Source organism: Serinus canaria, chromosome 3 (genome assembly GCF_022539315.1).
Source record: "Serinus canaria isolate serCan28SL12 chromosome 3, serCan2020, whole genome shotgun sequence".
In the NCBI taxonomy this organism is placed as follows: Eukaryota; Metazoa; Chordata; class Aves; order Passeriformes; family Fringillidae; genus Serinus; species Serinus canaria.
Genome location: NC_066316.1, coordinates 8726201 through 8754167, shown reverse-complemented (window position 1 = coordinate 8754167; position 27967 = coordinate 8726201). Strand labels below are relative to the sequence as shown.

General features: G+C 48.3%; 1 protein-coding gene across 1 annotated transcript in view; it reads right to left on the bottom strand.

Moving 5' to 3' along the window:
• The window catches only part of GALNT14 (polypeptide N-acetylgalactosaminyltransferase 14), a 94841-nt gene that overhangs the window by 24674 nt on the left and 42200 nt on the right, over window positions 1-27967 (bottom strand). Inside the window, exons 3-6 of the mRNA XM_009096146.4 lie at window positions 17151-17249; window positions 8330-8397; window positions 5800-5865; window positions 3860-3981 (exon numbers count right to left, since the gene is read on the bottom strand). Coding sequence (XP_009094394.1) covers window positions 3860-3981; window positions 5800-5865; window positions 8330-8397; window positions 17151-17249 — 355 coding nt within the window. The remainder of the gene's footprint in view (window positions 1-3859; window positions 3982-5799; window positions 5866-8329; window positions 8398-17150; window positions 17250-27967) is intronic.

The following is a 27967-nucleotide window of genomic DNA, read 5'->3' as shown; positions in this document are numbered from 1 at the left end:
AACAAAAATATCTACAGGAGGAAGAGACTCTGACAGCTTTGACTGGTCTCTTATCTCCCTTTTTCTTTTCAAAAATCCCAAACTCCAATTATAGCTCAAACTTCAAGGTTTTACCCTCACCAGATCAAATTGTTTTTCACAGCTATACAAAGCAAAGCATCTGAGCACACTCGGGCTTGCTCTCTCACTGGGGAAAGACTTTGTTTTAGAAATTAGTCCTGACAAAGAAGTATTCAAATGCATCTGTAGGAAGAATCAACCAAAGGCCATGAGCTGGGAGCTGGACCAGAGCTGATTTTCCAGTTGAGCATGACAAATACTTGGTATTTCCATAACAGGGTCAAGCCAGGGGTCTCACTATCACTTTCTGTGAGTCAAACATCTCACTGAAAGGGCAAGGTCTGCTGCACCTCTGTACTGCACAGGGAAACACAAGCCACATCCAAGCAGGGTGAGCCTTCCAAACCCTCCAAATCTATCCTGGCTGCTGCACAGTGCCCCCCAGCCTGCCACAGCTCAGGGCAGCCAAGCTTCCTTTAATTGCCTGAGGGGGAAGGTTTCAAGCAAAGCATCTGCTTGGTGTGCTGAGCAGTGCTGGGAAAGGATTGCATCCACTCATTTAAAACCTGCCCCTCAAGCATCTTACTGGGGAGCACTTCTAGCTAGCTGACACCCACCCCCAGCTTCAATTCCACTCTGCTCACTGCACTCCTCAACTTCTTGTAAGAAAATCCCCTTCACATCTGGGCTGAGAGCACTACTGCAAGATGCTAACCTTGAGCAGTGCTGTCTTCTCCCTGCCTCACTTTCCCTGCCATGTCCTGGGAACATATATATTTGCTCAGCTTTCATGAAGGTCTCTCTGACCCTCAAAAGAAAAGCACGGTATGCTCAAGAGCACAGTGCTGTTGCTATGATTTATTTTGGGCTAAGCACCAGATCTTATTATAGGCAGCTTCATCTTTCTGGGTTTTTTTTGCTACCCACCCATACCAGGGCATGTTAATATTAACACCACCCAAACCTTCAATTCTCTCTCACAAACCTGAGAATTCATTTCTGCAATGCCCTTCTCAAACACAACGATGTATGGATCTAAACCAACAGGGAAAAACTCTGATAATGCTCCTGAAGATAACAGATATATTTCAGCCTTGGAGAAGGGCAGAGTGGTTCTCAGCTTCTACATCCTGACCTTGGAATGGACAACAAAAAAGGCCACACTTGCTCTTCTGGCCCCATGGCAGGATTAGGCAAAGATTAGGCAGGCTGCCCTTCATGGGTCTCCTTTTTCCCAAGAAAGCACCAGACTGGGGGTATTTGAGCTGGGAGTGGGGGGGGGGTCACCATTCACTGGTTCATCCCAGTGCCATGTGCAAATCCAGTTTTGGGATGAGCTTATTGAGTCATACTGCAAAAATACCTCGGGATGGATAATTACATGTTTAGAAAAGTCACTTGGTTGAAATGCACCGTTAATGACTTAAGAGATATTTGTTCCATAAGCAAAAACAAGAGCCCAGGCCCACACTCTCAGCCACGTGTTTGCAAACATGCTGGTGAGAGACACTGGCCATCACTGCTGCTCCCTGAGACAGGCACCCTCCCAGGCACAGGGCTGAGATCCCCCAGACCCTCTCTCTTTCCCCCACACTCCATCACTTGCTCTTCCTGCTTGTTTCCAAATTCACATGCTGGTTATGTGCTGCCCACACCCACCAGTGGGGGGGAAAAAATCATCAGCTGCTGGGAAAGCTCGAGGTGGAGCTTGAGGGGCACCTCCACCTGGGTTCATGGTGGCACACATGGGCTCTGGCACTTCCCACCATGGAAAGGGGCAGGAATAGCTGCTCTGGCTGAGAAAATAAGGGAAGCAAAGAGTGGGGTGGCTGGGCTGTGGTGGCAAAAGTGATGGCTGTGCCTTGAGGCACTCACCGCTCATCTGCTTGGAACTTGAAGCACAGTAGCTCAAAACAGGCTGTTCCTGGGAGCAACAGAGTGAGAAAATGCTCCTCCTAGGCAGCTGATCCTCCTGGAGCAGTTGGCCAGGGAGCCCATCTCTAGGGCACAGCCTGAAGGTGGCAGCAGTAACATTTCATACACTTCACTGATCAATACCTTAACCCTGCTGGCAAGGATGGCTACGGTGGGCCTGGAAGAAGGAGAGGACTCTGCCCTTATCCTGCAGCTTCTGTGAGCAGTTAAAAAGCAGGCATGCAGGACCCCTCTGGCTTTGCAGGTTCCTCAACACTCTTTGTAGTACATCTCCCCTGCTGCCTGAGGCTGCAAGATACTGGGCAAGGTCAGGGCAGCATGAGCAGCACTGCAAGCCTGCAGACTGCCTTACTTCCAGCTGGGGAAAGATTCAATCCAGAAGAGTTTACAGAGGTGATGTGTGTGTTTGATGCTGCATTCAGACCTCAAGGCATTGGAACCCCTATGGTGATGCTGCACATGGCACTCACATTAACCTATCCCATGGATGCTGGGGCACTGTCCTGGAGCTGCGTGGGAAAGCAGATCTGCCAACCCCCTTCCTGCTGCCTCCACTGCCCTTCTCCTGACAAAACACATCAAAAGCTCTGCTGGGAAAGAGGCAATTGCTCTGGATACTCCTTACTGAAGTACAAGCAGGGCTTTGGCACAAAGCAAGGAATGCCTGCCTTTAGAAAGCCCAGAGGAACAAGTGATGCTGTAAAGCTTAGTAGTAAATCCCACCCTGGACAGGCTAGCCATGAGGCTCCAGTGGGATATCACAGCATGTGCTCTCATAACTCTACCAGAGCCAAGATCAATGATATGAACAGCCCGTTTCCATCACATTTCCATCTCTCAGCAGCTCTCTGGCCCAGCCTGCAAACTGAGGCTGGGACCTCTCCAGTGCTGGCTGGGCTGTGAGTGCCAGCACCACCGACTGCCCTCACCCACGTGGAGGGACCTGACCTGGTGCTGTGCCCCCCTGCCCCTGGTCCCATTGCTGACACACAGAGGGGATGCACAGCCCAGCCATCACAGCTGTCACATCTGCAGGTGTGAAAAGCAGGATGCCTTAGGTGAGGGGCACTGTGAACACCAGCCAGGCAGTTTTTTCCATGACCCACCACCTCAGCATCCTCATGCTCCTTACCTGCCCTTATGTCAATGCAAGTCAGGAGTTATAAAATTGCTGAGTAATTAACAGTGGCCACCAGGAGCCAGAGGTGTAGCAGAGGTGCAGCAAGGGTGAAGGCAAAGGATGGTGCATCCACACCCTGGCTGATGGTGCATCAATCCCTGCACTCTGCTGCCAGCAGGTCACGGGCACAGAGCTCCCCTGACTCGAGTGACAAGGCCAGCAGCCTCTGTGTGCACGTCTGGCAGGAGAGTCGCCGCCAGAGAAAGGCAAATGTCATTGTCTGCTCCGAAATCAGCAGAATTTAAATCCTATTAAATCAATTTATTAGCGCTTAATTTGCATGAAATTAAATTCGGCCCCTATTCAAGGAGCCGTCACTCCCTTAAATCATCATCACTGAGCATTTTACATGAGCCTAATTAAAATCTCTGCTGGAGCACTGCCCACGTATTCCCCTACCACCACTCAACCTGTGCTTGCCAGTTAGAGTCCCAGTGCCCCAGGAGACACCTTGTCCCACCCACCCACATCTCCCCCAGTCACACAGACACACCCCACCTGCCTGCTGGGTGGAGGAAGACCAGAAAAGGGCACTTTCTACCCCAAAAGGCCTCTCTGTACCCCGTACTTGGATGTTTGCATGCAGCTGGTTGTGGCTGGATGGTCACGCCCACTGGGAGGAAGAGGAGGGGGACATTGGGATGCATCCCCTGAAGGTGACTCTGGTCTCTCAGGAGCACTCACCTCCTTGATCCTCTGCAGCAGAGGGAGCAGCCAGTCCTTATTCACCTCGCAGTGACTGTCCAGGAAGGTCAGGACAGCTGCTTTTGCCACGTCTGCCCCTCGGATTCGGGATCGGATCAGACCTGTACGGGGACACACCGTGTCAGCTGCTCCCCACGTGGCTGGGTAACATCCCCAGCCTCCTCCACTCATGCTCCTCCTGGGTTTTAACCTGCCTAAATCCCACCCAGATAAAACATGGCCCAGGTTCATTGTCTCCTTTCCGGTGCTGCAAGGTGATGCCAAGCATTTCCAAAGATCCCCAAGGAATTAGATGGCTCCACCAAGGTTACTGATTTATGGCATTTATGCCAATATGTAGTTTGCACAATTAATTCTGCTGTCACCTTCTGGGACAAAACATGACTCAAAATGCTCTCATGTCGCTCTGCAGGCAATAAATCTAACATAGATGTGAAGCAGTTGGGAATGCGACAGAGAAGTTGAGGGTGGGAACACCTTGTACCAGAATTAAGCTTTTCTCAGACTACAAATTCTTCCTGCTGCAACCCCTTCTGTGTCCCAGTGATCCCCAGATCTCCCTCCCACCCTGAGGGCACTGCTGATCTTCAGCTCAATGGGAACACATTTTCCATCAAGAAAGAGGGTTGGTTTTTCAAGGTGCTTGACTTATCAGGGTCATGATGGTGAATTTGGAATAATTTGGAGATTGGAATGGATCGCTGCACACATCAAACAAGAGGAGAAACAGGTGACTCAAGGGGAGCAGAACTTCTTTAAGAAGGAGAAACAATACAAGGGGACGTGTGGGCAGATAAAGAGAGACAGGATTTCAGGGAGCAGCCACACATCAGGTTCATGCAGGAGGTCACTGACTTTCATACTAAAATTCCCTAGGGGAAAGGGGTTAAGCAACAGCCTCTGAGGTGGAGAGGGAACACATGAACAAAGCCTGGAGCATCCAGAATTTGCCAAGGTCTCCTCCTGCAATGCAGACTTGTCCCTGTATCTCTCTCTGTGACTCCTAAGATCTTGTGCGTAGGTATGCTCTTCTTCACCCACCCCTGCTCTTCCCAAATCCTGGCAGCCCCTGGGGGATACAGTTTAAGTGATGTACTCAGCAAGGTAAGGTTGAGTTCCCACACTGTGACTGCTTTATAGAGCACCAATAGCTGCAGGTCCCTCAAGTGCTGGAGATGAGCACACACATGCCCCCATAAGACAGGGGAGAAAGGTGAGAAGGAGGTGCAGGTCTATGGAGATCTCCCTTAATCTCCTGCCAAAGCAAGAATGTCTCTTACACCCATGGGGCCTGATGCCACCCTGTCACCAGGCCTGCAGAGCTGAAACCCTCTGCAGAAAGAATCCACAGAGAAAAGAACCTTTTCCACTCCTCAGTCTCCTCAACCCAACACTGACCTGGATGCACACCTTGCATTTGAAGCACCAAAAAACTCCTTTGTTTTTAGTTATCCTAATACTGCAAACCAGGATGTGAAACGTTTCCAAAGGCAGTCCAGTAGGACAGGCATTCATCCTCCATATAGCCCTTCTTAATCTCTCAAATATAATTAATTATAAAAAGAAAAAAAAAATCCCACAGAAGCAGCAGGAGCAGATCTTCTCTTTTTCATTAGAGCTAACATCTTTACAAATAAGACCCGGGGCTTTGTTTTGCCTGTTCTAATTTTCTGGCTAATAAGCTACAGCTGAGCCTCACTGGAAATCTTAATAGCCCCATCTTTTTCGGTGAGAGAGGGGAGATCCATTTCAAATCCCAGCTCTTTATCACATTTTCTTTAATCAGGGTCCCCCTTATTCCCAGGAGCCACTGACCTCCTTGCTGACCACTGTCTGGAGGAGGTTCCCCGTGGCCCCATGACTGTCCCACCTCCCAAAATCTGTGTTTCCCACGTGGGCTGTGGGCAGGCAGCTCTTACCTTCCCGCCGGCCGTTCCGCAAGCACTTCACCTTGGGCAGCTGGCCCAGCAAGCGGCAGTCATCAGCTGGGGACACACAAAGGGAGGACAAGTCACCCCCACAGTGGCTCTGGCAGCAGAAATGGGGATCCCTAGGAGAGACTGGGAGCAGGGAGAGGACCCTTGTCCTGTTTGATGGTTTGTTAGGGCAATGGCACTGCTGGGTCACGACAGCCTTACCCCATAGCTCCTGAAGCATAAATTGGGCATGGCAGAGCAGCAGTTTTCATAGAACTAGTGTAAATTCAGCAGATTTACACTGAGAGCAGCTGAATTATGCTCTAAAATCAGCATAGAAAAGTTGTGGTTCAGGTCAGAATCTCAATTTCTGCACATTAATGCAAATGACTATTTTTGGTAGCTGCAAAGCAACGCGCAAGCTGTTGATGCGTGTCTGCCTGGCGGGGCAGGAGCGTCCTGTGGTGGCCTGGAGCCTTCAGCAAGGAGAAAGGGATGCTCAAAGAGAGCCCTGTGGAGCAGCTGGGGGCTCCTCACGCCCTGGGCAGGAGCTCCATGGGGCAGAAAGGCCTGACAGCCACCTACACCTGAGCTAAGGAGCTCCTGCAACCTTACACGCAGCCCTAGGATCCATCCTCACCCAGATTTCTCCCAGGAAAGGGGAGGATGTCAGGTGTACCCATCACAGCCCCCTCCACCTCCACACACCCACACTATGGCCTCCACATCCCATTCACGGCTCTCAGCCCTCTGCCTCTTCTTCCTCAGCACTACAAACACAGAGGTGAGTGCCCCATCCCCTCTGCCCAGCCCCTGAGCCCACACACTCCCCCTGAGCACTTCCACCCCCTCCAGAAATCTCTGTCAGCAAGAGACCACTGTACCCACACCCCGAACAATTCAGGGACAGAGCTGGAACTGGGGAGCAGAAGTGGCAGGGCTTGGCTATGGACTCTCAGTGAAAATCTGCTGCGGATAGTGGGAACTCAAGTGCTGCATCCCAGTGAATAACAGGTCAGCAGGCAGAGGGAGGTGAGAAAAGAGACACAACTGGGCAGGAGATAAAAGCACTAATTGCTTGGGGTGGGTTGCAGGGAAAAAACTGACCATGTGTGTGTAGTGCATTATGCAAATGCATGTATTTTATGTAAATGCATGCAGAGCAGATGCCAGCAGGCTCAGACTATCACAGCAAAGATGTCAGATAGCTGAGAAGTGCTGAGTAGCTGAGGGGCTGCCCGAAGTTACACAGGAAACAGGCTCCCCTCTGGTGCCCTGGGATGAGTTACAACCCAGCCCTGCTCCATCTCCCTTGGCACGCTGGGACTGGGGAGCTGTGCTCCTACAAACCTGCCTCCTCCCAGGAAGGCAAGTGCTTTGCCTATTTAGCCAAATACCTGCCCTTTACTTCCTCCACCCTCCAAACATCCTGCTCTGCTGTTCTGCAGGGCAGCTCCAGTCCCTGCACCTGCTCCTCTTCCCCATCACAGCCATTCTGCCAGATCCCAGACTTGCCCAGCCTGCCTGCCCCGTGTGCTGGAGCTGCTCCAGGGCTCACCATAGTCACAGCAGCTCCTTCCCCTAGCTTCAGCAACTTTCCCAGGGAGGTGTCAGTGCCAACAAGTGGGTCTTGTGTGAAATCTGTCCCTAATGCTCTCCGAGGCAGTGCCTATTTATAACATCCAAGAGCAAAGCCTAGATCCGTTTCTTAAAAGAAACCTATCTGGCTTTGTTTTCATGTTTCCAAGTAAACAGCTTTATTTTGCAGCTCCTTGAAACATAAGTGCCACAGACCACTCAGCCAGTTTATCATCCTTTTTATGCCGAGACAGTGTTTTTGAGCACTTAGATCTTCAACTTTCCCATCGAACTAGGCAAGGTCTTTAGCAGGGGTGGTTCCCTGGGAGCCCCTGGGGCTTCAGATCTCTTCTACTGGAGACCAGAGCTATTGATTTCCCTTGAGTCACACTGTTAACTGGGAGGGAACAGCAGGATGATGTGGGCTGTTTGTGTGGTGTACAATGCTATTTATGGTGCACCTCAGAAATGGGAAAACCCATGCAGGGAGTCCTCTTTCCATGGGTGAAAAAGAAGGCAAAAAAAAAAAATTAAATCAGGAGTTGCTGACAGCCTACACAAATGTATGCAGAACGTACACACAGGGTCAAGAGGGTCAGACTGTCATTGTCCTGTGGAATTCCAGTGGTGCCAACCCAGCTCCTGGCTGCAGCTGAAAGCCAGATCAAACACACCACGGGATACAGCCGTGTAAGGATTGGATTCACATCTGCTGGGCATAAAAACGATTTGCCAAGCGCTTTTCTTGCATTATTTTCCTGAGAAGAGGTTGGATCATCTGGAATTTGAATTCTACACGTGGCGATGCAAACCCAGCAGAGCGGGGTTTGCTCCTCACAGCTACAGAGCTTTAAATTTCCTTCCACTCCAGCAAACTCTCCCCTGTCTCAGTGCTAATCCCAGTCTCTCCCAGGCTTTTGGGCCCTTTGCTTTTAACAGGGAAAGGGTCACTTACGGTCATCACTGAAGTCATCCACGAGTATGATTTCATGGATCAGGTGCACTGGGGTGCGGTTCAGCACGCTAAGGAATGAAGAGAGAAAATCCATGACAGTCCTTGACCAACTTAACAACCCAGCAAATGGAGTGGAAAAGCCAAGGAACTGACCCCCTGCCAAAGCACAGAAGACCAGGCTTGGATTTCCAGAAAGGATATACCAGATAAGAACCCAAAACCCACCCCCCAGTCATCTACAGTGCCAGGCTATCACCTCCCTGTAGCTGATCGTGGAGCTAAGTGCTCTGTATTTAGGAAATAGCTGAGATTCACCCTTCTCACCTCTGTGAGCAAAGCAGAGCCCCAGATAAAGCCAGGAAAATCTGGCTTTTTTTTTTTTTTTTTTTTTTTTTTTTTGTTTCCCCCCAAATTGCACCAAGATTCCTAACTGGACTAACAGCAAAGCAGCCATCACCTCTCCACCTCCTCTGGGGCTAATGATATGGTGTCCAGCCACAGCAGGGCCAACACAGAGAAAATTACCCAGCTCAAACCCATCTTTACACAGCTCACAGCTGTGGCAGGACAACTCCTGTTTTTATCCAGGAGCTGATTGTGTTGCAGAGGCTGCTGAGAGGATAAGAGCAGGGCTGGAGCCCACCCAGGTAATGAAAGAGAGGCTGGAGGATGTGGTTCACAGCTCCCTCCGTGTAGACAGACACTGAAACACGGCTCAGAGCTAAAATCTTCCCTTAATTAAGCCACCAAAGGTTATTATTGTTATTATTAAAAAATCAAGACCTGTTCTTTCCCTTTCTCTCATGGTGCAGAGGTCATGGATTGGTTGCACTGGCTCCAGCAATCTCATCTCCAAATAAACAGCAGTGCAGCAGTCACCCTGACACGTAGGACATGGAGTTGCAGTTGCTATTACACATGCTTAAAATCCTGCCCCAGCAAAGGGTCAAGGCTGTCTGCTTGAAGCAGAAGACCCAGAGCATCCCAAAAGCCTCCCAAGTGCTCGAGTTGGGCTTTGATAATGCCAGTCAGATTGTAGAGGCTTTCACAACATTTAAACTTCTTTGCCTTCATCCTGAGCATGGTTCCTTTTCCACAAAGCATTTAAAATCCCCCCAGATTTCAGATCTTCACACCTCCCACTGGCACAGGAGGGCAGTCACCCAACCACCTAACAATCTTGCAGCCCCTGATCCCCTGCCAGATCCTTATTAACAGGTTCTCTCAGCCTCTCAAGCTCCCAAAACTCTTGCAAAAATAAAAGCACCTGGAAGTCTGGAAAAACCACATCCCTGGCCCAGACCACAGTAAGGAGAGCTACAAAGGGCAGAAGCCCCAGGGAACTTGGGAGCCACCCAACCAGCTGGCAAAAAATGCAGCCCACCCCACCCAGGGGGTTCCCCTTTGCCAGGTGCCTTCTGCCTGCACTGGTGTACTCCTCCCTCCCCTCCAGGTGCTGCAATTACAACCCTGCAGAGAGAAACAGTTGAACCAGTTTTTTTGTGTTTTTTTGGAAGGCATACAGGACATCCCAAGGCAGATGCATGACATAGAATTATAGAATGGTTTCAGTTGGAAGGGAGATCATCCAATTCCAATCCCAGTGCCACAAGGAAGGGACAACTTCCACTAGACCAGGGTGCTCAATGCCCCATCCCACCTGGTCTTGAACACTTCAAGTAAATGGGCATGCAAAACTTCTCTGAGCAACTCACAGGAAAGAATTTCTTCCATATATAATCAATCCTTACTCCATGCTGTTTGGTTTTTTCCCCTAGGTGAAATCCTCTGAAAAGAAGGAGGTTTCCTGTCAGACCAGAGTAGGTAAGCCTAGCACCTCCCTTGTGGAGCTCCTCAAAAATCACTTTCAAGAATTACTTTCTCTGGAAAGACAATCCCTGCCTCTTCCAGTTTCAGGATCTTGGCAAAAGCCATTCTTTCCCCCCACTTCAGACACCTTGCACGCTAAGGTTTGAAGGGAGAGAAAGTCACTGTCCCCTAAGCAACACCCTGACACTTTGGCTTGTAGCAAGCAGAGTTAAACACCTCTACAACACCCACACCCTGAATGGAGAACTGGGAAAAAGTGGCTCAGCGCCCTTCCTCCCACTGGGGCACACAGAACAATTTAGATGTGCTGTTTCCACCTGTCAAGTGTTTTTTAATTATTGTTATTAATAGGCTTGTTATTTTTTAGAAATCCCCGTACGCCAGAGCTGAGTTCAGCAAATTACTGTAGCAGAGCATCAGCAGACAGAGACAGGAGAGCAATATCATGCTCAGTGGAATATTTAACAAGTGTTGATTGCCTGGAAACCTAACTCTGTGCAACCTGCAGGAAAGAAGCAGGCTTGTAAAAAAGCCAGCAAAATAAATAAATAACCCACCGAGAGCTGGAGGGGAGGAGGCAGCGGGAAACTTGGAACATTCAAGGCCTGCCTCTGCCTGGTGTCCCCTGTAGATCTGGCTGTCAGAAATGCAGTGCAGGACTTAACTCTGTGGGAAGGGGGCTGCCAAGAGGCTGATTCTGCTGCTTTTGCTGGGACCAGCCATTAGAACTCAACCAAAGCATTGGGCTGTGCCGGCTCAGAGGCAGTAATCAGTGCCTTAGAGGATCTCCTGCCAGAGAACATCTTAGGGAAAAATGGACCACTTCCACTCCAATGGACCACTTCCATTCCAAAGGACCATTTCCATTTCAAAGGACCACTTCCATTCCAATGGACCACTTCCATTCCAAAGGACCACCTCCATTCCAAAGGACCATTTCCATTCCAAAGGATCACTTCCATTCCAAAGGATCACTTCCATTCCAAAGGACCACCTCCATTCCAAAGGACCACCTCCATTCCAAAGGACCACTTCCATTCCAATGGACCACTTCCAAGATCCTGGGCTGGGGAGAGGCACAGCCCAGCCCCAGCTCAGCTGCAGGTTCCCGCTGTCCCCAGATTTGCTGCCAACTCTGTGCCTGGGCTTGCCACCCCGTAAATCAGGGGAGATGACCCCTGAATGCCAACAGTGGCCATCTGGGGCACTGACCAGAGCAAGGGGGAAAAGGCCAGCACGCTGATCCATGAGGGAAGGATGTCTCCAAGGTCTCCTCCATAAACTGTCACCCTTCCATGGGGTTAGTGACAGACACCACTGTGGGTGGCACAGCACCCCCTCACCTGTACCACCATAGCCCTCTCCCAGCAAATCCCTTGTGGGACCCACTCACCACACAACACTTTTCCCAAATTCGAGTGAACAACTCAGGCTGGTGAGGGCAGTCCAGAGGCTCTGTGGGACCTGCTGTCCCCTGCTGTCAGCACACTTTCAGCTCATTATTGCCCCTGCAAGTCTGAGCACACACCCCAGCAAGCCCCAAAACTGCTGCTAAGCCAGGGGCCACTTGACGCAGGCACAGAGAGATGCCCAGCAAAGCCAAATTTGTGTCTCCACTGCATTTTTTGCCTGGTGCTCTATTAACAACACAATACCACGTGATGCTGTGAACACACAATATAAGCACCCCTCCTGCAGTGATCCTCAGGGAGGATGGGAAAAAGAGGCATCAAATCCTCCACATTTTCAACATTACTTTTTTGGTTTGGTGTTTTTTTTTATTTCAGATAGACCATAAAAGCACTTCTAAAAATTCAAAGTCGGCTTTTCTATTACTTGTGCCTCTGCTCAGCTTTGATTTTTTTTTTTTAATACTTTCCTTTCTTTATGCCTGTGCATGGCTTTTTTTCTCCTTTTATATGGGAAAAATCAGAAGACAATATTACAGTGCTTTGAAGTCCCTCTGTTATTATAGATTTTCTTTCCCTGAAATCAAACATAGGTAGATATATACTGCAGTGATGGACATATTTGAACAAATCAAAACAGTTTTTAAGTTCTGCTGTGCTAAAGATCACAACATTTTCTCCCTTAAATTGCCAAAAGACCTGTTACCATCAAAATAAAAGCTCATGCCTCCAGTCCAGAAAGCATTTTCTCACCCTAATAAGAACAGGTTTGCTGCTGAATTCTCTTTTGACAATGCTGAAACTTTCTTTGCTCCAATTTATTTACCTCATGCAGAGACACAGCCATGGAGAATTTCACCTTAAATTTTCAATGTGAGGTCCCTCTTCCATCCTCCTCAAGAATTTGTTGGGATCCTTTTCCACCTACCCAGAGGTAAGCACTGGATCCAGCAATTTCACCTCCGAATAAATACCAGTGCAAAAGTCACCCAGGCTATGTAAGACATGGAAAATGTTTGCAGGAAGGAATTTTGACCTTCTGGCCAAGTCGGGGTGGTTTTGGTCATCACCCAGTTGCTATAGGGAGTGACTGTGGACACCCATCCTTGAGAACTCATGAACCTGTTAATTCTCTCCATGGCAACATATTAGGACTTGTTGGGAGGGAAAAAAACACCTTTGGGAGGATAATGAAGTATGAAAAGGGCCAAGGGTCACAATTATCAAAATCAGACTGAGTATGGAGAGAAAATACCCACCAAAATGAACTGCTTCAACAACCCCAAATGGCTAATTATGTAGGAAGAAAGACATCACACCAAGAATAACCATAATGAGCTTTGATTACACTGCAGCTTTTGCATTTTATTCTTTCAAATACCCACCAAGCTCTTTGAAATTCAAGAGTTCTCTTATGTTAACATCAAAAGGTAAGAGCGCACGGAGGGCTGTGTACTCAGTCACCGCGAGAGATGATTAGCAAATTAAGAGGAAAAAAAAGTCCAGGGTTTAAGCAAAAAGCAGAAAAGAAAAGAAGAAATGAAAAAAATAGTCAGCACAAAGTGCTAATTATACAGTTTCTGTGCAACACCTGGCTTGTTTTTGCTTCTTTAATCAGGCTCATTTCAGTTATGGCACAGACTCCATATGGTGCCTAAGCAAGGAGGCTTTGTCACCTCCCTGTCTCAGATGTGTCTGGATGCAGACAAGGCAGTGGCACGAGGGGTAGCTGAGAGGTGTTGGCTGCCCAGGACACCACTTCTTTCACCTGTGAGCACTGGAAAATGAAAGGCATGCTATTCACTGTGCTAATTAATGATCTAAATATTTGATGTGGTATTCACAGCGCTTGCATCAGGACTCCTGCCAAAGGATGTGTTTTGGTTTGTCAGCAAGAGGTAAATAATTTAAGTTTTCTTATTCCTGCCCTGAGCTCCCCAGCTGCAAGTTTGAAGAATAAATAAATAAAAACCACTCAGCAGAGTAAACGGGACTGTCTCACCATCTGCCCAGCAGGTCATCCACACGACAGGATTACGATTCCCTTGCTAAATCCAGGCTAGTATAGGATGGAAAGACAGGAAAGAAGAAATTGCTGTTTTGGTGGGGTTTTACTTTTTATTTTAAACACCTCTGTATTGCTTATTTCCCCCTTGCTCCTGCCTTCCCACCTTGGGTTTACTCACATGGTCCCATCTCATGCACTGTTGGAGACTCTCACCATTTTTAGGCACTGAGCCCTGGAGCTTGAAACACGTGGAACTGAGCCACAGAGGGACAAGGAACTTGTTAAAAAGTCAGTGGTTGAAACAACCCAATGAGACTTTCTGCACAGTAAAAAAAAAAACTTTAAACTCTACAGAGTTACTTTGCTACTGACTATCTCCTCCTTTCTGTCCTCTTCTCCTCTTTTCTATTTCCCTTCTCATGACACCCATCCCCTACTCCCTGGACAGCTGTACATACTCACAAGCACAGTTGCACATGCACTTATAAATGCTAACCTCACCATTTCCAGAGATGTGAACCTTCAAAAAATTTTACTTTTCCTTTTTTATTCCCCCCCCCTCCACTGCTTTACTTCCAGCTGGCAAATGGTCAGAGAAAAGATCATGAAACTTTTAAGTGAATTCATTATTCAGCACAATCCAGCAGCTTCTCTCAATAACTCTGACAACGCAAAATGTCCGTAAATGAATCGTCCCAAGCGCTCCCAACGTGACCTGAGTAAGGGGTGCCATGGAGGCCACGTCTTGCTGCTTCCTACCAAGAGCCTGAAACACACTGAGCCTGTAGCACAGCTCAGCCTCGGCACTTGGGGAGCACTGAGGCTCTCAAACATCCCAGAAAACTGCAGGAATACCAAAATCCCCCCTGCTCAGCAGGGACGTGGTGACTTCTGCAAGAGGCATTCCCTCCCCTGCTGCCTTCAGCAGCACTTCCCTCTGCCACTCCTCTGTGTTAACACAGGGAGTGCCCCTTTTGCAGGGACAGTGCCACATCACCCATGGCTTTGGACAAGGCAAGAAATGTCCCTCTGTCCTATTTCTTGCTCCTGATAGGGCGATTAACATTGAGAATCGCAATTAACATGAGAACATTGATTCTGCAATGAGGCTGGAAAATCCAACATATTGGAAACTCAGGAAACCAGGTCTGCAACTCAGAGTCTTCCACCAGCTACATAAAAATCACCTCTCTGTGCCTCAGCCTGTCCACCTGTCACCTGGGTTACACCACTGTAGACATGTACTAGGGAGAATAGGGTAGAAGAGGTGCCAAATTTACCCACCACAATGCTAAAAGCAGTTGGCCACAAACTGCCCCAAAAGGCACAAAGCACTGTCAGGAGGACAGAGTTTGTTTTGAATGGCCAAGGAAAATGATCCATGTTGTTACAGCCACTGTGGGATGGAGTCATCTGGAAGATCTAATTAAACTGAGTATTTGGCGATCAAGAGAGAAAAAGCCCCAAGCAGTCAGAAGGCACAGCAAATTAACCCACAGAGGCTAAAGAGGCAGATGAGCCCTCAGATGGGTCCAAAAAGAGGCAGGGAGGTGGCAATATGCACAATCACATCTAGAGAGAACAGAGCAGGAGCCACATCACCATCTTGCCATCAAGGATTAGTACCCCTGGGCTTGGCTGCACCAAAGCAAGCCTCTAGGCACTGCCTCCAGGAGGAAATCAGTGAACCCTGATGCCAAAAGGCCACCTCCAAACCATGGGGACCTGAAAAAAGAGGGTCAGCCCAGGAGAGCTCAGGACCTCAGCCCAGGGACAAGCAGAGGAGATGGGGACCCCAGGCTGTCACCTCAGTTCCTCACTGCCTGGGCTTGCCTCTGGGGTGCAGCTCAGTGGGGCTCTGGAACTGTTGGGGGATGAAGCTACAAGAAAGAGGGCTCAGAAGGGTCCCCAGAGCTGGGTGAACCTCCCCACAGATTAAACATGAGCACTAGATTTGCCAGGGCCTGTAAGAGAGAAGGAGCAGTGCAAAGGGGCAAAGCTGTGGTGAAAATCACACATGAACAGGTAAGGAAGGCAGTAAAGCCAATTAATGCAGTCAAGCAAATTGAAAAAAGAGGAACAAGGAAGAAAGTGTTTCTATACTGGAAATAAGAAACTTCAAAGGACAATCACCTCGAGGAAGAAGTAAAAATTCAATGTACCTGTGTTTCTCACCTTGCCACCACTGCAATGAACAGTTCTCTAATGAAGCCCAATATGGGGGACCCAGGCCTAAGAGCTGGATCATGACCACACCTGGCAGGACAGTCAGGTGCTGAGTTATGGGGAGAAATGAAGTTAAAATCCATGTTATAATAACTTATAACTTCACATGTTATAAGCCCCCTATATCTCAGGAGCTGGAGGACTGCACTTGCCACCTCTGTTACCAATACACCTGGTTCTGAGAATGGCAAACTTATGCAAGGCACTGTAAAGATGAAAGGCAAGGTCCAGGACTGAGGAGGTGGCACACAGCACCAAGCATCAGTGTCACTCAAATCCACACATGCCAGAGAGAGAAAGCAGTGACAGATTACTGAGTGTGAAGCAGGGAGACAGGATTGGGCATGAAACCATAAAGCAGAGCAGGAATTCAATTTCAGGACTGTCAAACTCACTTGTGGCCTTGGATACGCTCACCTGAAGAAGGATGCTGAGAGAAAAGCTCAGCAAAGACATGACAGTGAACAGGGCACAGCTGAAGCCTCCCCCTAACCAGCAACCCCAGTCTGACCAGCACCAGCAATGGCAAGGGGTCCCTGGGGATGCCAGGATGCCCTTTAAAAGCCAAGACTTGCAGCAGGGCACAGACCTTCTCTAAGCACACATGAGATGCAGCTGCAAAGCAGCTGGCACAGAGCACAGCACACCCAGGCTCGCTACAGAGCAACCCACCAGCCCAGACCTGGACACAACCTTCCCACAAGAGAACCTGCAGATTCAAGGCACACATTGGGATTAAACACAGATTTCAAAAGCCTGCAGTGAAAATGAAGCCTTCAGTCTGTCCACGACAGCAAAGCACAGCCAAGAACAAACCGACAGATGAAGGAATGGCCACATGCCCAGAGTGCTCCACCGTGTCGCTGCAGGAGTACAGAAACCATCCCTGAAAATCCAGTCTGCATGTGTGTCATTAGGGCTTCTCAATTAGCAAGCCTTTCTGGCACTGGATGGGGCACTGGAGAAGCTCGTGGAGCACCACTGTAGCAGATATCTGTGGAATGATAGCTGTCCCTAGAGAGCTGTCCCTAAATACAGCTGAGCACTCCTACCCAGCTGGATATAAAAGCTCTTAGCCCAGACTCTGTCTAATCTGCTGATGAGCCCTCAAGAGTTTCCCATGCCAGACCCTGCAAAGGGAGCACAGCTCCTCACTTTCTTGAGCATCCCACTGTAAAACCTACTTCTCAGGGAGCAGCTTTCAGGCTAATTTCTCTCAGTCTCCTTTTGAGACCACAGCTGGCAGGTCTGGTCCTGTTTCTGTGGTGAGGGCAAACAGATTCTGCCTTTGTTTGTGATGACCACTGGCCCACTGACCCTCTTTTAAGGGATCCCCAGGAGCTCTCACCTGCGGATTGTCCTCAGCAGGGTGGACCTGGCCTCGTTGTGGAAGGTGATGACCACGCTGGTGGGTGGGAGATCCTGGCTGTAGTGCAAAGTAGTACACCTGGGGAGGGAGAAAGCAGGAAAGGCTGTTCAGGTGCCTGGAATTCCAAGTCAGAGCTCACTTCACCAACACAGGCAGCACAGTCCAACAGTCAATGGTCTCCAGCCATTATTACAAAGAAATGAATAAGACTTTTTCTGTGTGAATCATTTCTAGAGGAGTCCAGGAGCTGCCAAGTAAGCCACTGAGGATTAAAGCAGCCAAGAACTGAACTGTCATTAATGGGAAGGGATGAGAAGGGAGGCACACAGCTGGTAGCCCTTTCCTCTAACCAGTGCTTCCCAGCTACCCACCAGGGCTTCTCTCATCCCCCTGGCTCATGGCACCACCAGAGGTAAGAGCATCCCTGCAGTTCCATCTCCCATCCACCTCACCTAAGGAAGCAATTCCCACTAGCCAGATGCAAGGTAAGCCAAGCCCTGTTTCTAAATTGATTGTTTCCTTATTAATTCTCCTTAATTGCATAACCAAATTACAGGGAAGATTGGGATTTCAAACTTTCCAAGCCAGCCTTCAGAAGGTGAAAACCCACAGCTGCAGCCACAGTCCCTGCTGCCTCCTTCCCAGGAGGAAATGTCACAGGCTCTGTAATTACTTTGACCTTTAGCTGATTAAATTTGTGGCTTTTATAGACCGACACCAATATATTCCCAGCTCAGAAAATCCAGATACCCCTTACATCCATGCTGCCCTTTCCAGGGCCCCATCAGTCCCTCAAGATGATCTTGAGATGACACAACAGTAGCTCTCCATCACAGCTATCCTGTCCCTTGCCATCCACATGCCACTTGTCTGCTCTTGTGTCACTGCCCAGGTGCTACCACTACCATCCTCAAAGGCAGCAGGAAAGAGCACTGAGCAACCACTCTTCCAATAAACCATCAGCTTGCTCCCCCAAAAGTTCTGGACCACGGAACCTGCAAGGTGAAGTAAAAACAGATGGAAAAATTAAATTGGATATGGAGAGGAGAAAGCACGTAAGAGCAGCCAGATATTGCTGGTTTATGCTATTCAGAACAGCATGTTGCACCTCTCAAATGCCAAAATGCTCCAGATACTATTTTTAAAGAGGTTTTCCATGTTTTAATTTTGAAATTGTATTTCTGATTATTACCAAAGTGAACAAGAGGGCACAACAGGAGAAACAATTCCAAAGATAAGGAAAAAATGGTATCTTGGGTGGGACAAAATATTTGCAAGCTCACGCTAAATTAGTTGCTGCTTTCTCTCACTGTTTCACTCAAAACCCTTTCCAAATCCTGCTTGAACTTGACCAAAAGCAGGTTTCTCATTACTCCCCTGTACTTTCAGCGCAGTCATCCCCACCAGAAATTCACTTTCGAGCCAATTCTAATTCTGGGTCCATCCCCAAAGGAGGCCGGAGCCGCGCAGCTATTCCATATGCAGGAGAAAGTTCAGCAACACTGCCCTGTGCGACTACACCCTCATCCATCAAAACTGCATCTCAGGGATGCTGGAAACAGAGGGGTTCTGAATTATGAAACAGCACTGGGTCATGCCCTGAGCTGCTTCTCTGGGTCACTGTGTGCCCCTGCACCACCCAGGGTCCCGCTCCAGCCGAGCCATCCCAAGCTGCTGCTGCTCAGCTTGGCCAAGCTCAGGCTCAGCTCCCGTTTGCTCTGCGGAGCTGCAGGGACAGACGATGGCAGCAGCTCTCCCTGAGCTATTTATACACGGCTCCCAGATGCCTGTCCTTCCACCCACTTCCAGCAGGGCTCTGTGGAGCCAACAAGGGAAGCTATTTCTGGCAAAGAAGGAGCGAGAGTGGAAAATACAAAGTCATCAATACTTTACTTACGCTGTTACAACAGCCCAGGAGCTGGTAAAGAAAGCAGGAGCTGGGAGTGTCTGTGCCTCCCACGGGTGGGAGTGCTGCAGGCTGGCTCAGGCTCCTCCTGAGCAACAACCTGCTTCTAAAACTCCAGATGTTGACACACCAGACCGGCCCAACCAGGCAATGTGCATGTGGGAGAAGCTGGAATGTCACACATGGGCACCTCCAGAGCTGCAATTCACCTCTGGCTCGTGTCTAGTGAGGCTTGTCACATCCCGAGGACAGGAATGATGCTGCTATGGACCTTCAGCCTCGCTTTGTCTCTGTGACCAGCACCACACCACAGCTGGGACTTGCCTCTCCAGAAACTGCCTGCAAAGGGTGAGGCAGAGCTGCTGTACTTTCCTCACAGGGCTCCTCCTCCTGGGTGCTTTATGGCTCTGACTCTCTCCTTGCCCAGGATTTTACCCCTGGGTTCTTCTTTCAGGAGCCCTCCCAAAGTTTCCTCCACTTGGTCCTTTTTTTTTCCCCCTTCCTCCCCCAGTGTAACTGCAGCTAAACATCCTGGGTCCCCAGAAGGCAGTTTTCAGTTTAAGTTGTTGACTACAAGTGTCTTTTTTTGGCACTTACTTGGGTAATAAAAACCACAGCTTGGAAAAGCATTAAATCCAGCATGTCCAGAATTATTTTGTGTGACAATTACATCTGGGGTAATTTCAATTTAATACCTCACTGCAAGTGAAAATTGCAGCATGCAGCCCTAAAATTGCTGTAATAATGAAAATAAACCTGCTAAAAGCTGCCTGTGCTACCTCAGGCTGTCACTGGATAAACGTTTTGTGCTGCTGATGGTATTTCATAGGTCACCCAACTGCCAACAAAAAAACTGAACAAAACCAAAACCAACACCCACAACATTTTCAAACCAATCAAAGTTTGGTTTGAAACCAATGAAAGTTTGAGGATTTTTTTAGATTGTTAAAAAAACAAAGGAAAGAAAAAAGAAAAAAAAAAAGTAGTAACTGCACTGCCTGTATTTGCAGTGTGTTGAAACTCACTGGCTAAAACCATTTAAAGTTTGATGCTTTGAAACCTTGCAGCAGGACTGGAGAGCAATCCTAGCACAGCAAGTGCAAGCAGGAAAGCTGCCAGGCTGCTCTGCAGGCTCCCAGCATCTGGGTGGGGTGAAAGAAGACAGAAGCCAGGCTGGCCTGCCCTAAAAGCCCCAGGGAGAGCATCCAGATGGAGAACAATTCTGATTTCCTCATGCAAGAAGCCAAACTTCATTTGATGGGAAGAGTCACTTTTTGACTGAATTTTTTTTTCCATTAAAAATGGAAATAATTTCACAACTAGGAAGTTCGAAAGGGGTAGTTTGGCTACAAACACCTTAGGAATCACCTGGAAAACCCCAGCCTGGACTGGCTACCTGTCTAACCTCCTCCAGGTTGGCCAGAGCAGCACATCTGTCTCCACATTCCCAATGTGTTGTTAACTGCTCAGGAATAAATTATGCAGTGCCTGTTTGTGGGGACATGGAGCAGACAGCCAGAGCCCTGCACTCACTGCAGGAATTGCAAAGCTCTCCTGCAAAGTCCCAAACTCTGGACACTCCAGCATTGCCCCCGAAGTCCCTTTCTCAAGATCTTTTTCTTGATCTTCTTCAGCCCTTGTGCTGCTGGTGAGCAGAGGGATATCACAAGCTGGTGGCCTCCACACACAGCTGCCCCTGCATCCTTAGAGATCCTCCTGAAAGGGCAGCACACGCCCATTCCCAGGGAATCTGAACCTATCTTACATTTAAAAATGGCAAACTTCACTCTCAGTGCCCCTCACCAAACCAAGGGCCACCTTGCCACCACAGCTGCACAGCACAATGGTAAAGATTAACAGTGTGAACAGAGACAGACCTGATGCCATTAGTTTTAACTTTCATATTGTTTAGATTCTGTACTGCCTTGGTGTGTGACTCTGAACTTCATGTAAAGTGTCAGCAAACTCTCTTCTCAGTTTAGTTGGACAAAAAAATCCTTTTCCAGCCTGAGAACCAAGGACACCATTGCAGCTTTAGGCTCAAGAAGTACAAACAACAGCAAACTGAGGAGAGCAATCTGGGAAGATGTGAATTCATAACCTGAAGCTGTAATTGGACAATTGACCCCAAGATGTAAATGGGCCAAAACTTATAAAAGTGTGAAAACATGTGACAGGTCATCCATCTTGGGTAGAGCCTCAGCCAGGCTCTTGTACTGCCCAAGGTGTATCCTTTGAAGGCATTTTAATAAATATCTACTTTATTTCTTTAACTCTGTCTAGCCTCTGTTCCAGATCAGCCTCTGTAGGCATTCAGACCCTGTTCCACAGCCTCTTCTGGTGCCCCCAGGCTCATCCAACATCACATGTCCACAGTGTAGGGCTGTGTCTCTCAAAACCCACCTCTTACATTCACCCTCTCCTGTGCCTCATTAAATTCCCTCAATAAATGATCATCCTCATCCCACTCCCCTAGATTCCCCCTGCCAGGCTTCTGCTCATTCCTCTGCTCTACTTCAACAGCCATCACTTGCCAACAGCTCTGCTCTGAATTTTTAACGTTTTCCATGAAGTCCAAACTCTCCCTCAACGCGGCTCACCACTTCCAAAGCACTCTCTGCATATTTATTTCAAACAGCAGCTGCATCAGGCAGAGCCACACCATCCTTCACCTCCCTGCTGGCTCCTCTCTTCTCCTTGGAAACACATGGGAGAACACAGTCTCGTCACCATGCATCCAAAATAAGGGCATTTGGGTTTGTCTGCACTCTGCTGCCACAGGGCTTTCCACCAGCCCAGAGCACAGGGAGCTGCCAGCACCAACAGGATGGGCTCACACCAGCCCTGATGGACAAACCACGCTGATTTCAGATGACATTCCCCAAGGAGTGAAAAATTACTCCCATGGAGCAAAATGAAAATCATGGCCATGGTGAGAAAGGAGGCCACTACCCACCACAGGCAAGGAAAGAGTTGTCAGTGGAAAGGAAAAGGTTAGAACCCCAGCTGTCCTGGCCAATAGCAAACATTGCTAAACAGGCTCTGCACACATGCAGGGATGGATGGTAGGACATGCAGGCACCTTGGTCACACCTCTCAGGACAACCTCTCAGGGTGGCACACACAACGGTGGAAAACTATTGTGCCTAAGCCCTGTCTTTGAGCTGAAACAAAATTCATAAATCATAAAAACATAGAATGCTTTTATGTAGGGCTGGAAGGGACCTTAGGGATCATCTAGTTCCAACTCCTTGCCTTGGGAAGGGACACTAGAACATGCTTCTCTAAATCCCATGCAACACTTGTACACCTCCAAGGATCTGACATTCCACAGCTTCTCTTGGCAACCCATTCCAGTGCCTCATCACCCTCACAGTAAAGAATTTCTTCCCAATAACTAACCTAGGAAAATGACTTCCATGAAAATACTCTAAAAATTGGAACCCTGGATATGGTTTGATATAGAGCTATAAAACAATGTATGTGCCAACTCCTATGGAATCTAGGAAGTTCATGGAGCTTACTGCTGGGCAGGACTGTGCACCACTTCACCTGACCTCTGGGCAACACAGCCTCTGGCATTTCTCCCAGTTATTTCTGCATTTTGCAGTTATCCATGCATTAAGTCCAGCGACTTGTGCCTGACTGCAAAGTACCTTTCAAAAAAATCATTACTTGATGACCTCCAGAGATGGAAAATCCAAGAAGTGCTGTTCACGCCACAGTCAACGCATCAGTCTCATACAGGAGTATAAATGGGACATGACAATTCAGAATTTGCTTGACCAGAGCACAGAGAGGGGTCAAGTGATCTCCATGGCATTCACCTCCCATCAATGCCCTTGCTTCTCGGCTCTCCCCAAGCCACCCCTCCTGCATTTGTCTCAAAGTATTTTTTCATTCAGCTTTGAGAGACCTTCAAAATGCTCCTTTGTATTCCCAAGCTATGTCAGCATCTCCTGCTCCTTTCTCTGGGTGTGCTTTGCCCCTCCTCAGCCAGGCAGAGGGCTGGCCATGGTCTGTGCATCTCCAGCAGCACCACGGCATCCAGGGCCTCTCCAGGGCACAGATATGAGAAACTGCTGGCACATCCTGCACGTGGGGTCAGCTTTGGCACAAAGACCTACTGAGAAAGCTCCGGGATTCCCTCTGGTGTTGCCTCTAAGCTCCACCAGGACACACCACAATCTGAGCGTGGACGTGGCAGCTCAGAGCACGGGTGTGACTTTCACTGCACAACAGGAAAAGCAGCAGCAGGAATTGCCACCAGCTCCAGACCCTCTGATCCTGCAGGTCCACCTCGGGCTGGCCATGGCTGTGGGCAGGCTGGTGCCACTGAAACACCAGAGCAAAGGCCTAGAGCAAAGAGAGGCTGAAAACACAGCTGGGAGGCTCAGCAGTCCGGAAAGCAGCCGTGCCAGAAGGAAAGAAGAAAGGACGCGGAGTCAGATGTCAGCTGGCAGTGCCACATGATTGCAGGGAATGCCAGCTCAAGTTTGGCTTGCCAAAGTGAAAAAATACCCTTGAGAAAGGTCAGTAGGATTTCTCTGTGCTGGACTGGCACGTGCCTCAGGTTTGCATTCCCAAAATGGGGCTGAAAAATCCCTAGGGAGGCGTGCAACAGGCGCTGTCAGACTGGGAGAAACAGTGGTGATGCAAAGAGAGGAATCCCTGGTTGAGCAGATGACTTCAGGGTGCACAAGGGCTTCTGCAAGCGTAAGGAGGCACATCTGCAACAAATGCTCACTGGTGGTTAGCACCAGAGCTAACAAGGAATTATTCAGCAGGCTTGAACTAGATGTAATTTGATAAAATTGTAAAGAAAGCCCTCAGGAAAAATCTGCTGGGGCTGTGAACCAGCTCTGGCTGTAGTTAGATGTCCAGAGGAACCTGTCCAAGTCTGCACCTTCTCCACAGAAATAATCAAAAATGCACAAAGGAGTAGAGTCCTGCAAATTGGTGCAACTTAACCACTGGCTGACCTGAGATCAGTCTCCTTGGGTTGACCAAGAAAGACATTTTTCTACGCAGCTTCTGGAACCTGAAGCAGTGCTGGATTTGGCTAGCATGCAATTAGTATTTTCTCTAACTCACTGCCTCTTTCAGTCTCTTTCTTTCTTCTCCCAGCAAGATAGATATCTGAAAAATTAATCAAATGACTAAATTTGAAGAAAAGGGGAAATGCAGGAAGGCAAAAATAACCTTCTGTGCACATGACGTGCTGCTGCCTGTGAACCTCAAAACTGATGAGAAGATGCATTTATAATTCATTAAAAATTTGCTGGGGTTTTGTCTTCAGAAAAGGAGAGGGGAAAAGAAAGAGAATTTACTAAGAAGGAAGGAAAGAATAGCATGGCTGCCTTTAAAAACAAGTTAAACCAGATTGTGTTGTCTTGATTTTCAAAGCAGCTCATGAATAATTCAGACTTCTAGGGCCCTCCACACAGACTCAGGGTCTGTCTTGCTTCTTGACTCCTTCCACCCTTCCTTCCTTCCTCAGAACTGAGGCAAAAAGAAAAATAGAGCCAACAGAAGTAAAAAGAAGAAAGCAAAACCAGTACAACTCGGCAGAACTTTAAAGTGATGCCAGTTTTACTGGAATACCAGAGCTGATGGCAAAGTTTTTCTCTTGGTGGAAGTAAAAGCAAAATCTGGTACCTTGCACCTTCATGGAAAACCTCCAATCCATTATTAAAGATCTCGAGAAGCCAGGAAAACCTGAAATTACATTTCAGACGGTGGGAACCCTGGATGTAAAGATGCCATGGGGAGGATGCATTCTGACCAGAGAGCTTCCTGGCATCACGTGGCAAATCAAAGCAGAGAAAGTCCCCATCCTCACAACAGCTCTGTAGTCACAGCTGGGGAAGCACAAACCCAGCTCCACACTGTGACAGCTCAAAAACACTTCCAGCATGTAGGGAACTGCAGTGCTTAAAGCAGAAATCCACCCAAATGGCCCCAAAACAAAATGCCCTTTTGCTGCAGCTGATGGAGTAGGAATTTAAGGTGCTGGCTGGAAGAAAAAACCAAACAAGGGCTTGATGGAAGTAACTGTCTCATGGCCTAAATTATCAACAGGAGCGAGTCTTGGAGAATTAGTTCCATTATTTACTAATACCTTAGTCTGATTTCAGCCTACATAAACATATTAGGTCAATAGAAATAGCGAGACAAGCACAAGAGTTAAACAAACAACTTCATTCTGTCAGAATTACTGGGAGCAAGTTATCAAAGTAATCGATGGCACATAATAACTATAAGACAAGTTGTCAATATGTTACAGCAGTCAAAGGCAGAGGATGGTTCTAGCAGAGGGTGATCAATGGCACCCTGGGAATGCTGACTGAAGCACTTGGTGATGAAGGGATGGCCACCACAAAATCATCACTGGGCTCTGGTGTGGTTCAGGTGGGTGCACCCACTGAAGGCCACTGAGACAGGCAAGGGTTTCTCTTCCCTTTAAAAACCCCAGGATCCTTTCAGTCCATTGCAGGGAAGGAGGCACCTGAAATTTAAAAAGGAAATTGTGTGCCCCCATGGACGGATTGATGTCACCGTCATATTTTCTGAAAACTCCCTTCATTGGCATTTCTTCTCCTGGGAAGCTGAGAAGCCTCAGAGAAAAATGGAAACAATAGTTATCTGATTGCTTCTCCTGTGTTTTGCTGCTTTGGAATGTGGTTTGGACATTGTTTACCAACTGGTCATTGTTTCATTGGTTTCATGTGAATTGTTTTGACTTAATGACCAATCAATGGTCAGGCTGTGTCAGACTCAGGAGAGAGTCACAAATTTTTAATTAGTATCTTTTAGCCTTCTGCTGTATCCCTTCTCTATTCTTTAGTATAGTTTTAGTACAGTATTCTTTAATATAATATAGTATCATAAAATAATAAATCAGCCTTTTAAGAACATGGAGTCAGATTCACCATTTCCTCCCTACAACGGGGACCCCAGAAAATACCACAGAGACTGATGTTGGCACAGCCACCCCGAGGGCCAGGGCTGGGTGTGTCAGAGACCCCCATCCCTCCCTCCATCCCCTGGGAAGAAGCCTCTCCCAGGTGCAGTGACTGCCTCCCACCAGTGGTTCCTGCACCCACCAACGCACCTTGCAGCATCACTTCCACTCCAGCACATCGTTTGTTCCTCAGGAGCCCAATGTGTACTTTTCATCTGATACTCAAAATCACTTGCTTTTAAATACAGCTTGTCATTTTCAGATGACTAAAGTGTCAAAAACATTTGAGATCTAAATGAAATTTTTCCCTTTTCAGGATGAGAAAAACAGATCTCTTTGGCTTTAAGTTTTCCTGCCTTTTTACTTTCAGATTCACCAACAGCTTGGCTTTTGGTTTATCCTGAAATTGCCATCTCCTGCTTTTTCTTTCTCTTAAATAACCAAAGAACAGAAACACTGTTATTCACTCAGCTCTACTGAGCCCTACCTACCCATGTAGCCCCCAAACTCAAGCTCCAGAGATGTGGCACTGACAACACAGACACAGCCCAGGTGTAGGCAGCAAGGTGGATCCCACCACCCACTCTGTCTCTGTTTCCAGCTCCAGCCTCTTGAACAAAAGCAGCAGTGCCTGTACCCAGGCATTGCTCACCTTGAAATGGAGCAGTTTGTCCTGAGGGTGTAGTGACTGGCAGGTCACTGTCTTTTATTAAATTCCCAGCTCTCACTCCTCTGCGTCCCCCATCGTGACAGGGACAGGCAGAAAGATCACTGCTCCACAGACAGGTATCTGGGGAACGAGCTTTTATCTCTGGGTGAATGTGTCACAAAAGTGGAGCTAATTAACTGGGGCTCTGTTTTTGAAAAAGGTTAATATTTTATCAAATGTATTCTGTCTTGAGGAATAATTAGCTCTGGCAGTAGTAGCTCTGCCATTTCCCAAGGGACTGAGCAAGAGGAGGCTGGAGAGAGACACGTGGTATTGATGGATAGACAGCAGCTCAACTCTGGGCTAACAGTGCACCTCACCAGCAGTTACTCCTCAACACAAACCAACCTGCCACAGGATATTAACAGAGGCAAACCCCTCTCTTCAAAGGCTGTACACATTCTTCTGGTCCATTCCATGCCCTCTGGTGCAGGGATGCTTAAAAAAACCAAGGCACTGTGTCTCAGCCAAGAGCACTGACACTGGAGCACCAGCCCCAATCCCTTCTCCCCAGGCACTCTCTTCCCTTATTGCTCCAGCACCCCAGTCTGCACAACAAAAGGGAAATCCCATGGGCTCTCCTAATCCTTCCATCCCAAAACCAAACCTTTTCTCATGGGGGAACCAGCAGCTGAAGTAAATTCCCACAGGGACTGCACAGAAGGAGGCTCCCCCAGTGCCTGCACAGAAGTCCTCAGTACAATGCACAACATCTCTCCACAGGGCTGGGATGCAGGCAGGGAAAATGGAGGGACTGAAAAAGGATGAGGGAAGGGTCATTTCAAATTGACCCAGAACTGGTTTGAGCATGCGTTTTTCTTGGCAAAATGCAGTGGACGGGTGAGTGGGGAATTTCCAAAATGAAATCAAAACTGTCTCATAGGGAGCAAAGCCAAAATGACTTAGGGGAAAGAAATACATCACTTTGTGGGGTGGGGGGCAGGGAGGAAAGTTCTTAGCTTTTTTCCCCTCTCTGAAACTGCAATTTTTGGCAAGGAGCACAAAATAAAGGTATTCTTCAGGGAAGGAACAGCTGGGATGGAAGCTGTGCATGGTCCCCTGTGAGCTCCTCAGATTCTCTCTGGGAGGATGCCTGTCCTGTGCAGATGCTTTTCCCACCCAGCAAGGCACTGAGGGGCTGGGAGGAAGGACAACTTGGACAAACAAAACTCAGCAGTAAGAAATTTAGTATTGTACCAGGATATTTGCTGGAACAG